At 58.5% G+C, this 10,815-nt stretch overlaps 2 protein-coding genes across 5 annotated transcripts; both read right to left on the bottom strand.

The window, feature by feature from the left end:
* Positions 1–755: 755 nt before the first annotated feature.
* Positions 756–3,165, bottom strand: LBX2 (ladybird homeobox 2). 3 transcript variants are annotated; one of them, XM_032497915.1, is made up of 2 exons: positions 2,195–3,165; positions 756–1,141 (listed from the first exon to the last, which is right to left on the bottom strand). In XM_032497915.1, the coding sequence occupies exons 1-2, from the start codon at positions 2,397–2,399 to the stop codon at positions 756–758; spliced, it is 591 nt and encodes a 196-aa protein (XP_032353806.1). In that variant the 5' UTR covers positions 2,400–3,165. The 3 variants fall into 3 exon arrangements, 1 of the variants encoding a protein (XP_032353806.1); XR_004326433.1 differs by having other exon boundaries at positions 1,017–1,141; positions 1,641–2,224; XR_004326434.1 differs by having other exon boundaries at positions 1,024–1,141; positions 1,868–2,224.
* A 4,704-nt stretch (positions 3,166–7,869) lies between these two features.
* On the bottom strand, positions 7,870–10,223 carry PCGF1 (polycomb group ring finger 1). Of its 2 annotated transcripts, XM_006172489.3 has the most exons (9): positions 10,073–10,223; positions 9,531–9,636; positions 9,208–9,360; positions 8,972–9,043; positions 8,741–8,846; positions 8,526–8,559; positions 8,339–8,425; positions 8,117–8,197; positions 7,870–8,013 (listed from the first exon to the last, which is right to left on the bottom strand). In XM_006172489.3, exons 1-9 carry the CDS (start codon positions 10,163–10,165, stop codon positions 7,966–7,968), a joined length of 780 nt encoding a protein of 259 aa, XP_006172551.1. In that variant the 5' UTR covers positions 10,166–10,223; the 3' UTR covers positions 7,870–7,965. The 2 variants fall into 2 exon arrangements, with proteins under 2 accessions (XP_006172551.1, XP_014409566.1); XM_014554080.2 differs by having other exon boundaries at positions 7,870–8,197.
* Between the last annotated feature and the right edge of the window lie 592 nt (positions 10,224–10,815).

The following is a 10,815-nucleotide window of genomic DNA, read 5'->3' on the forward strand; positions in this document are numbered from 1 at the left end:
GGCCAGGCCTTCTCACCCTCCTGCCACCGCCACCATCCTGGCGGGGACATTTTCTGCCCAAGTACTAGTCGAGTGGAAGTCCTAGAAACAGCTGTGTGCCCCCTCTCCCAGCGCTCATCATGTTGCCTGTGTTCCAGCATAGGATTCCTTCCGTGGGGGCAAGAAGAAGGGTCGAGACCCCATTAACAATTGACCTCAGGGTGGGGAAACAGGAAAGAGTCAGGCAGGACGTTGTCACTCTGAGGCCAGTCTATTCGTTAGGCTCAAAGTCTCCCAGGCGGCGTATGATCAAAGGCCGGGCGACCAGTACAGGAAGAGTCGGCTCTGCCCGAAGCTACCAGAATCCCATGCCCTTCCCCTCATCCGGAGCAGAAAGCTAACCAGCACCAGCTCTGAAGGCTGACTGGATGCCTGGCCCAAATCCTGACCTGGGGGTTCGTCCTTTGTAAAATGGGCGTAGTTATATCACCTACCTTACAGGGTCGCTATGCAGGTTAACGGAAACACCGCGTTTAAAGCGCCGGGCACAGTGCCAAACAGAATCTTCGCGATAATCAGTAGAGTCCGCTCTTACTGCTCTGGGCGCCAGGACTGAGGCATGCTGTGGCGGAGTCTCAACTTTATTCTCAGCAGTTGGGAAATGTGGGCGTCTGGGCTGTGAGGCCTGGGTCGACACCCTCCCTCCACCCCGGAACCCCGACTGGACGCGGAGGCGCGGAGTCCAGCGCCCCGGAGCCCGGGCGGCGGCTTTCGCTTCAATCGTCCACCTCTATCTCCTCGTCTGCCAGGTGGAGCCCAGAGTCAGGCCAGGCAGGGCCGGGGCCGAGGCCCGGGGCGCCGTCAGGCAGCTCCAGGCGGCACTGGATCTCGGGGGACAGCGCGCGCAGCGAGGCCACGTCGGCGCGCATCTCCTCCACGTCGCGCTTGAGCTTGGCGCGCCGGTTCTGGAACCACGTGACCACCTGCGCGTTGGCCAAGCCGAGCCTCGCCGCCAGCCCGTCGCGCTCGGAAGGCGCCAGGTACTTCTGGAAGACGAAGCGCCGCTCCAGCTCCAGCACCTGCTGCGCGGTGAACGCCGTGCGTGACTTCCGCCGTCTGCGGCCGGCCGGGCCGGGGCCCAGCGCGCCTGGGGCTGCGCGGCCTGCGGGGATAGGGCGCGCGTCAGTCTCTAGCCTGCGGGAATCAGGCGTCGGGCCCGGGAGGAAAAGCAGGGATAGGGGTCAAGCCAGCGAGGCGGGCTTGGTGCGGAACCAGGAAGCGGACAGGAGCCAGAAACGCTGTCCCTTCCCGAACTGTGAGGCGGGGCCGGGAGGTGACCCCGAGGAGGGGCGCACAAAGTGGAATCGGCAGCTGGGGTACGCTGCAGGCCGAGGGCATCTTGCGGGGACGGGGGAGTGGGAGGAGGATGGGACAAGCCAGAGAAGACGTCGTGCACTGTCTGAAGGTCTAGGGCGGGGCCTCTGAGGCCTTCCGGAGCCCCTGACGGAGCGGGCTTGCAGATCCGGGCCGGAACCAGGGAACCAGAGGCGGGGGCTGACCACGGTCATAGTAGCGGCAGCCAACCGGCACGGTGAGTGTAACAGGACCCGGATCGTGCCCCTCGTTAGACTCGTGGGTCGTGTCGGGCACTCTCGGCTTACTTTTTTTGGTGACACAGGCTCCCCCTCATCGAGCCCGAAAGGAAGAGAGTAGGGTACAAAGGGCGAGGAAAGGCGGAGTGCGGAGTCCCGCAGCCCTGGCCGTTCCAAGGACCTTCTGTTCCTTGCGCCCTCTCGAGAAGAGAGCGGCTTGGAGCGGAGCTCGGTCACTCGGAGAGGCCTGAGCCTCGTCTCCCAGCACTTTCTGCGCCGCCCCTGTCCTAGCTCACTCGTTCACAGCCTCCAGCTCAGGCCTTTTGTCTCCTCTCCGACCTTTCTCTGTCGCGATTGCCCCGCCTACAGCGAACGGACCGACGGGTCGCTCAGTTCTCGACAGACTGGCCCTTCCCCTCGGCGCTGGCGGCCTCCAGGAGCGGCCGCGGAGCCTGGGAACTAGAGGAGGGGAGGGGGGCAGAGGGAAATACCGGCCCCAGCACGTGGGCTGAGGGCAGGGCTCGAATTTGGGTAGCGGCCAGGGTGAACGAAGGATCGGTAACCTGGAGGAGAGAAATGGGGAGAAGGCCAAGTCACAGTGCACGACCTTGCCGGCGCTATACCTTCAGAGGGTTGTGGAGCGTGCCCATCAAGTCCGCAGAAAGTTTTACTAGTCAGCTCCTCCAGCGCGCACAGCGGCGACGTGGGACCTGGGCTCGACTCTGGAAGCTGCGACGCAGAGGGTCCTCGGGGAACCATGCGTGGGCCTAGGATGTCTGCGATGCTGAAGGGTGTCCAAGGTGGCCGGGGCTCGGATCCCGAACTCATGGCCAGCCGGGCTGTGGCAGTCCCGCCGCCCACTGCGCTGGGCTCCGCAGCTGCCTGGGCCCCAGCGCGGCTCCCGATCTGGGCCCCCCGACTCGGACCCGCCCCCCGCGCTGGGCCCGAGCCTCGTGTGCCCCTCCTCCTGCGCCCCCACCCCCCAACCCGGGGCCGCGGTGGGTCTGGAGCTGGTAGAAGTCCAGGCAGCGGTATTTCTACAGGGTGGGAAGGTATGGAGAGAAACCGGCGGAACAATCCCGCCAGACCCGGCCGTAGGCCAGACACGGCCCCGTGCACACTCGGGCTGGACCCTTCCTGGGCGGCCCCCAGATTCTGTGTACCACAGACTCCCCGCCTAGCCGCAGCTCTGGCTCATAAACTCGTAGGCAATAAAATCGCTTTCCCTGGCCCCAGCGGCTGGGGATTTGCAAAATTCCGAGGAGAGAGAGTAGAGCTGACAGTGCTGGGACCCCCCTAGTCCCAACCTAGTAAGGACCTCTGTCTCCTGACCTGGCCCCCTCGTCCCGCCCCACCCCTGTGGAACGCTCTTAAAGAGGTCCAGTGCGGCTGGAAATTATTAGCGCGGCGCTGGGGGCTGGGGGACTCAAGACTTGGAAGGACCTGGCCTGGCAGAGCGACTGCAATCGGGGAATAGTGGGGATGCGGTGGGGAATGAAGCGCGCAGGTTGAGTGGACTCTGCCGGCTCTCTGGCTGGACCCACGGCTGTCCTGCCGCGTCTCAGAGGTCCTGAGGAAGCCAGAGCACACGGAGAAGGGGCCAGAGACCTGGGCCTCAGGAGAGAGGACACAGCAAACCCGAGCTAGGGTTACTGCCCAGGAGGGGTCCTCGCCAATGAAGGCTGGCTTCACCGAGGGCCTCCTGCTTACTCTTTAGGTCTACCAGTCCATCTGTCTTTGTTTCTTTATTAAGCTCCTGTAATTGGAGTAGGGGTCCCTCAGCCTGGGAGGCCCAGAAACCACCTAGCATCAGCAGCGGTAGGAAGGGCCACTTGGTCACTGCTGAGAAAAATTATGGTCACTCCCTATAGAAGAGTGACTTGAAGGGCAGAATTTATTTGCCCATCCAAATCCTGGGACAGAAACCCCTGCCTATCCAGGGACAAATTCTAAGACGTGGGGTAGTCATTGCTCTTTTATCTGTGTCCTATCTTTCCCTCTTCTCTCCCACACCTATTGTCCTGGGCTCACACCACAGCCCTTCTTAGTAGGAAGAAAGCAGCTCTGGGTCAGCACTGCTCACCAGTGGAGGCCTCATGGAGAAAGGGTTTTGTTCACAAATCACCTCCCAATGAGCCAGGGAGTTCACAGCCCAGAGGCAGAGAAGCCCCACCACCTCTGAGCAACTCACCACCCCTAAGAAACTGCTATGGATTTCCACAGAAGTTTTTGAACAGTGCCATGAAAATGTGGGCCGGTCCCTCCTGGACTGTCCATCATGTCACCTTCTCTGTAGACTTCTGTACCTCCCACCATTTGTGCAGTGATCCTCTGGGTCCCCCTGTCTATTCCCTGGGGCAAGTGGAGCCTGCAGTTGGGGTGCCTAAACCTGAGCTTGGGAAATCCAAGGCACCTGGGTCAGAGACCCTTTGATAAGGACAGGAAGGGACTTTGGTAATGGGGGTCAGGGAACCTCGTGTGACCTGAGGCACTGACCTAGCTCACACCCAACAAAGGTGAAGAAACACAGGGTCTTCTTGGTAAAAAGCTCCCTCCCATGACACCCCTCCATCCCCTAAGACACATCCAGACACTCACATAATACCCTCATGGCAGCCTGAGCAACACAGCCCAGTGGGCCACTGTTGGGTCAGAGACCAGAGCGTGAAAAGCTGAGATGCCTCAGGATCTTGTTTATTGGTTATTAATGGTGGAGGGTGGAGGAGGGCCAGGAGAAAGCCTCCTAGTTAGAGGATGCAGCCCTCTGACCCATCCTGGTGGTTTCATTTAATCTGCAATTAAAGGGAATCCCAGGAGGCTGCAGGAACTGCCTAGCTTATATCCCAGGCCTGTCACCAGACACTACGACCCTCACCCGTGCACCCTCTATGTGGCCTTTATGTTATCTCTTCTGCTCTCAATTACTGTTGTGTATCAGTTGGGGCTCTCCTGAAGGGCCTTTGCTTTCCTCCCCTTCCGTCTCTCCAACCTTCTCCCCCGAGCAACCAGGCTCAGGAATGGGGTCGGACAGTGGGGTGTGGCAATCTCCAGATGTGGGTTTGGGGGCAGGAGAGAGATGGAGGACTACTCAAGGGAGGAGCTGCTGGCAGCAGAGCCCAGCTAAAGACATCCCAGCGGCCAGGGACTTGTCCAGACAATTGTGGGGCCACAGGAGGGGACTTTTCCCAGCAAAGCCCCTGGAACCTGAGCTGGGGAGAAACCAGATCCTCCGAGTGGGTTGGGAGGAGGGTGAATGATTAATGAGGGAGATTAAGAGATTAAACCTGGGTTCTGGGCTGCCTGAGGCGGGGGTGGCGGGGCGCTCAGCTGTCTCATAGGCTCCCCCCACCACACACACACTTTGGGAGTGTTGCTGCCCTCCAGTGTACCTCTTCCCGCCATTCCTCCCACCCCTGTGGTCCAACCCTCTCTGCCTTGTCCTCTAGAATTCCCTTTCCTCACCACCCCCATCTTACTTCTCATTCCCTGACACCGTACCTCTTATCCGCCATACCCACCTCAGCCTCTCATCTTGCAGGTTCCTTTACTCAGGCCTGCCCTAGATGTACCCCCCCCCCCCCCCCCCCGCCTTGGCATCCCTATCTGCTCAATAAATGGCCTTCAGTCTCCCGGATTTCCCATCCATCCATTTCTCTCAATTTTGCGAGTGTGCGTGGGGGGTGTGTTTGGGAATCGTCAGAATTACCTCCTTGGGGCAGTGAATAGCTGAGAAGGACAGTCTCAAGAGATGTGCATGTCCTGTCCTCCCCTCCCCTTGGGGAAAATCCATTAACTAGAGTAAGAGAGAAGCGGCAATTTAGGGAGGAAACTCCAGGCAGAGGAAAGTGGGGCGGGGCGTCCGTCCATCTCGCACACTTCTGGGATGGTTTCTCTTTCAGAAGTCGTTAATGCAGACGGAGCTGATTCAGACACAATTTTTTTTCTTACTTCTAGGGCCTAAGGTTTGTGAGTTCTTTTCGGCCCTTTACGCCGGCTCACAAAAAGCTCTGCGCAACCGCCGCGGGAAACCCGCGGGTGTGCGGGCTTGGGTAGGGAAGCGAGGATGCTCAGACGCTCCCCACCCGCTCACAGGGGTGTGCACCTTGAGACTCACTGTTCCAGGAAAGCCCCTTTTCCCCAGCTCCTCATCCCTTCCCACACCCAAGTCCTGGGAGAGACCGGCCAGGATGAGAGGGACTGGTCCCCCTCTGCGCCAAAGGCAGGAGCAAATCTCGGTGCCCCCTTCCCCAGGTAAGTGTGGACCGCGGAAACGGCTAGGTGAGGAAGGGCAGGGGCCAGGCAGGCTTGGCCCTGCAGGTGAGGACTAATGCCTCCACCCTGAAGCCTCGGTCCTGGGCGCCCAGGAAAGGGAGGGCCGCGCACCGGGGCGGCTTCGCTTTGAATGCCGCGCACAGGAGAATCTTGGGCTTGATTCGCCCGCCCTGGCGCAGATCAAGACCCGGGTGACCCCGAGGGACAAGGTCTGCGTGGGACAAGCCAGGCAGGAGAGTAATGAGCCCATGGATGGAGGGAGAGCAGCACGGTGCCTGCAGCCGGCCTGCATCAGCCACCTCGGGAGACGCCCGGCAGCTGCGACCCCACCGCTGGCCGCTGACAGACAAAAAGAAGGCTCTGCTGAGCTGGTGGCGAGGCGGACAGCCGCTTCATCCCAGATCGCCTTCCGCTGCTTCTTGGCCACAAGCCAGGCCTCATCCCCAGGCTTGGTCCTCAGGCGGGCCTCGGGCAGCCTTATCTTCTGACTGGACGTGCTAGGCGCCAATCTGCCGCCAAACCCCATCTGACTACGCCCAAGTTCCTGGGGCCCCTGTTAAATACCCAGGGGCATTTCTATTCGCCTTACCTTCATCCCATCCCCCTCCAGCCCGCATTTCTTCCTCTGGAGTCACTCCTTGGAAATACCCTTTTACACACAAATGTCTTGAGAACAACCAGAGCGCAGTGGTCTTGGGAGTCCCCAGAGGAGAAGAGAGCAGGAAATCCTGAGATAGACAGAATTCATCCCAAACCTCAAGATGTATGCTGGTGGGGAGGCAGGCCGCAGACAGTGGAAGAAGCCCTGATTCTAACTAAGGGAGGGCATCCTGGAGGAGGTGACACTTAGGCCTTCCAAGGACAGCTCAGTATGGCAGGGGAGACATTCCAGGCATGAGGCCGGAGACATGGGAAGCTTTAGGAATCTTGGAGTGGTGTCAGGAAGGAATCGGGCCTGGGCCAGTGGCTCTGCAGTGTCCCCATCCCAGTCCCCACTGCCTGCCCAGTGCACACGAAGGGCTCTTCCTTGCTGTCTGCAGTCTAACCACAGGTGCCATTCTCTTGGCCTACGAGCATCATCCCAGGCGTACTGTGCTCTGGGAGACAGCCCAGGTGTTTACCTCCCAAGTCACTGTCTCTCTCAGCCAGTTCAGGCTGCCTTTACTATTCCCGTCCCGAGTTCTCTGCCACATAATCTCTGATCTTCAATCTCCATCTGGGGAAATTCAGGTGCCTTCAGCCCTCACCAGCTATTTCCAACGACCCCCTTGAATTAATGGGGTCAGACTTCGGGCAGTGTGAGATTTAGGCTTTAAAATCAGGTTCTGGCCACATTTATGCCACCTGCGCCATCCTGTTTGTCTCAGATTCCACAGCAGCCCATTAGGTTCCTTCAGGAATGCCTTGCATTGGCCTCCAGCCTCTCCTGTTACTGTCTGGCTCATACAGACAAGGAAAACTTGCTGCTTCCCTCTTGTTCCTTAAAGCTGCCTCTCCTGAGCACCAGCTTCCTCTCCTCCTCAACTCCCTGGCTTCGCCCAGCCCAGGTTTCTGAAGACCCACCAAATCTTGTATGGATTGCCAGGTTTCCAACTGTGACTATCCCTGGTGTGGTCTTGCGTCCCAGTTTTTCAAGGACTCCTCCCCACATAGTGCAATTCTTTGTATTTTCTTTAAAATATCACTTCCTCAGCCCTGCAGTGGCCACTGTCCAACCCTAGCCCCACTCTTGAATTAGGATACCTCCACTCAGGCCTGCATCATATGTGGCAACATTCAAGGACAGTGAGTGCTCCCCTTCCCTTCACCAAAAAGAAGCTGATTTGCATGACCTGGTTTCACTTAGCTCACCTTCTGAGTTTTACATACGTAGGGTCCTCTACCACTCTCCTTTGGCAATTCACTGAGGGACCACCGACAAAGAGAGGCCCTCCTTCTTGATGAAACTCCAGAGGATTTCTCAAGAGGGAAGCAGGTCACAGGACAAAGCATGCGTGTGGCAGAACAAAAAGGGAAAAGAGAGATGCTTTTTAAAAGTTTTTATTTCAAAAAATAAAGCCGAGGTTAATTTCACATAAATATCTGGGAGGGAAGGGGGAGGGGTGGGGTGGGGGCTTGGCCCCTACCTCCTCTTCTCTTTTACACTGTATTGTAAAAGCAAAGGGGATGGCTAAGGAGAGAACAAGGGGAGGAGGTAGTTAGCAGGAACGTTCCTACCCAAAAGGCCGCCTCAGCCCACCCCTGCCCTGGGGACTGCCTTGGCACTGGCTCACCTTGCCGAACCAGCGGGAGAGCCATATCTGCTTCATGGTCATGTGATCAGGGAGAACTTCATTGTCAAAAAGGAGCTGCACCTAGGCGGGAGATGGGGGCACAGTTTTAGGAACTCTCCTCCTGTGTAGGTCAAGAACTACCCTGGTCTACCCCAGACTGTGTTCCTCCTTTTTTAGTCCCTTCTTCCCTGCCCCAGAAAACCCTGCTGTGGGAATACTCACATGCTGGGGATTCAGCATCAAGCGGTGACATAAGACCCTCCGGAGATGGCGAACCTCAGCTCTAACAGAACATCGGACATATTTGTTCTGGGGGGTCAGAAGGGAAAGGAAGAGGACAAGGTGTGTGAGGGAAGGGCCATGGGGAGGTAAGTCTCCTTAGAGAGCCCCTCCCTTCAGCCCCTCTCACCTGCAGGATGCTTTTACTCTTGTCTTTGCCAGAACTGAGGGGAAACAGACACAGGTTAGGGAGCCCTATCTTTCCCCTGCCCCCCACCCAGAGCCAAGATATACTCTCTTCAAGGGAAATAGACACTCCTTCACTGCTCGGTCCCACCCTGTGCCCCTCTCTGGCTCTGGGTCATTGTCACTGTCACTTCAGATGGTCCATGACCTGCCCCTCACCTCAGCCGCTCCAGACATAGGCTCAGCTGCTCATCATAGCGATAGTAGTGGGCTTTGGAGTGGTCGAAGCTGCTGAAGGGGAGGCCGAGGTTGCTCAGGGCTGGCTCTGAGAAAGACGGAGTAGTGAGGAGGGTGGCACATGTTCCATACTCCTTCTTCCCCAGGGAGCAAAACTGGGCAGGAGGAATGCTCTGGGGCTTTACCTTACCCTCCTGCCACCAAGGGACATACCTTCCCCGCTGGGTTGGGTGACTCGGTCCAAGCCTCGGGACTGGTAGAATTCTCGGATCCGTTTCTCTTCACCTAGAAGGGAGTGGAGTGTGGGAAGTAGAGGCCCTCCTGCACTCTTTGTCCTTTTAGCTGTCAGCCTCTTTACCTCCATGATTCCCACCAAAGCCCTTGTCACCATAACCTGCCACCCCGCATCAGCCCTCTAGAGACCCCTCAAAGTCAGGCTGGTCACTCACTGTCTTGCAAACCAGGCACTAGCTTGTACACGATGTCCTGCATGACCCGGTCCAGCTTGAGGTTGAGCAGTGGCTGTGTCTCGTGGATCTTGATGTTGCACATGGGGCAGTACTTGCTGGTTTGGAGGTACTTCACAATACAGCTCTTGCAGACTGCACGAAGAGAAAAGTAGATTCTCAGGCCCTCTGGAAATCGAGTTCATGGGCTGAGTCGGGGTGCCTGGGTGGTTGGGGAAGCAGCCTAGAGGTTTGGCAGCCGGTTTGGCAGCCAGTTTGGCGGGGAGTAGGGCCTGGAAGAACCAGCCAGAGTCCAGAGCACTCACACGTATGAAGACACTCTGTGATGGTGGTGGCGTCCACGAAGTAGCCTGCGCACAAGCAGCAGACGATGTGCTCATTTAAGTCTTTGATCTTTACTCGGACCTCCTCCTGCAAACACAACCTCGGTCAACGATCACTCCCCCAACCCCAACCCCAACCCCAACCCGTGTGCCTTCACAACTTAGAAGTCACCTCTCATTGTATCCCAAGGCCAAGCCCCGCACCCTGCGCGGTTAGCTGAGAATTAGCTCCCGAGGGCTGGCACTCCCCTTCTGCCCGGCAGAGGGCTCCGTGCACAGCTGGGGTTCGGTTTACGTGGACTCTCCCGACTTTCCTTTCCCAGGGGAGACTACAAGACGTAGGCAGCACAATGCGCAGGCGTCCTAGCCCGGAGTTTGGCAACCCAACCGCAATCGCGCAGGCGCATTGGGCACCCTGCCTCTGCGCAGGCGCACTGGGCGCTCGGCCAGCCACCGCCCGTCCTCTAGCCGGCCCCAGTTCGCACCGCTAGCCGACCACAGTGATAACCCTGCCGCCCCTGCACCTCGTTTCGTAGCGGGTCCATCTTGTACACTGACTGGAGCTGGTTCCGAAGCCTCATCGCGATCGCAATCTGGCCCCCCTGAGGAGACGCCATCTTAAAGGCTGATCCAGGCCTGCCACTTCCGGTGCCGCCTGCGGGGCGGGACTTGTCGCTTCGCAACGAAGGCTTAAGTCTTTTCGGATTCGCTGACCCTCTGTAATGCCCCGCCCACGTCCCTTTCTCCCCGTGCGCTCACCTGAGCCTCACTGGCCCCTCCCCCTCCTCAATCTGTAATTAGGGAGTAGGGGGCGCGTAGGAAGGGGTCCTATCTCATTGACCTGTTGTAGTAATCATCATAATAGACCCTACACGACCTCGGGACTAACTTTTGGAGCCTGCAAAAGACCCCCACCTTCTACCCCGACAGGCCCGGCGGTCTTCGCCCGCCACCGCTCACGGTCGTCTATCTCCTGTGACGACATCCCCGCTAAAGAAGCCCCTCCGGGCCTTCTACTTCTAGTGCAGCCCTCCTCGGCTGACGCGTCCGCGTTACGGAGCTTCATACCGATGGCGGGCCTTCTCCCGGCTCCACAGCGGGAGTTTCTTGGGGCTATGCGAAATCTCGGAGAGGGTGGCGGGGAGGGAGGGACCTCCAGGGACTTGGTAGTGATCTTACCCCCGCCCCTTCTTCCCCGCTGCCGCCGAGAATTGGGGCAGGGGGGGCAGGCCCTGGTTAATGATGATGATTCAATCACCGGCGCCTG

The sequence above is a fragment of the Camelus ferus genome, chromosome 15, assembly GCF_009834535.1.
Source record: "Camelus ferus isolate YT-003-E chromosome 15, BCGSAC_Cfer_1.0, whole genome shotgun sequence".
Classification (NCBI taxonomy): Eukaryota; Metazoa; Chordata; class Mammalia; order Artiodactyla; family Camelidae; genus Camelus; species Camelus ferus.

Excerpts from the sequence above, each read along its gene's own strand:
- LBX2 (XM_032497915.1), bottom strand. The coding sequence starts at position 2,399 with ATGAGTTCGGGATCCGAGCCCCGGCCACCTTGGACACCCTTCAGCATC. Across the intron at positions 1,142-2,194 it reads CGCTCCACAACCCTCTGAAG|GCCGCGCAGCCCCAGGCGCG; the intron begins GTATAGCGCCGG and ends CTATCCCCGCAG.
- PCGF1 (XM_014554080.2), bottom strand. The coding sequence starts at position 10,165 with ATGGCGTCTCCTCAGGGGGGCCAGATTGCGATCGCGATGAGGCTTCGG. Across the intron at positions 8,847-8,971 it reads CACCCAACCCAGCGGGGAAG|AGCCAGCCCTGAGCAACCTC; the intron begins GTATGTCCCTTG and ends CGTCTTTCTCAG. Across the intron at positions 8,560-8,740 it reads CTATGTCTGGAGCGGCTGAG|TTCTGGCAAAGACAAGAGTA; the intron begins GTGAGGGGCAGG and ends GTTTCCCCTCAG.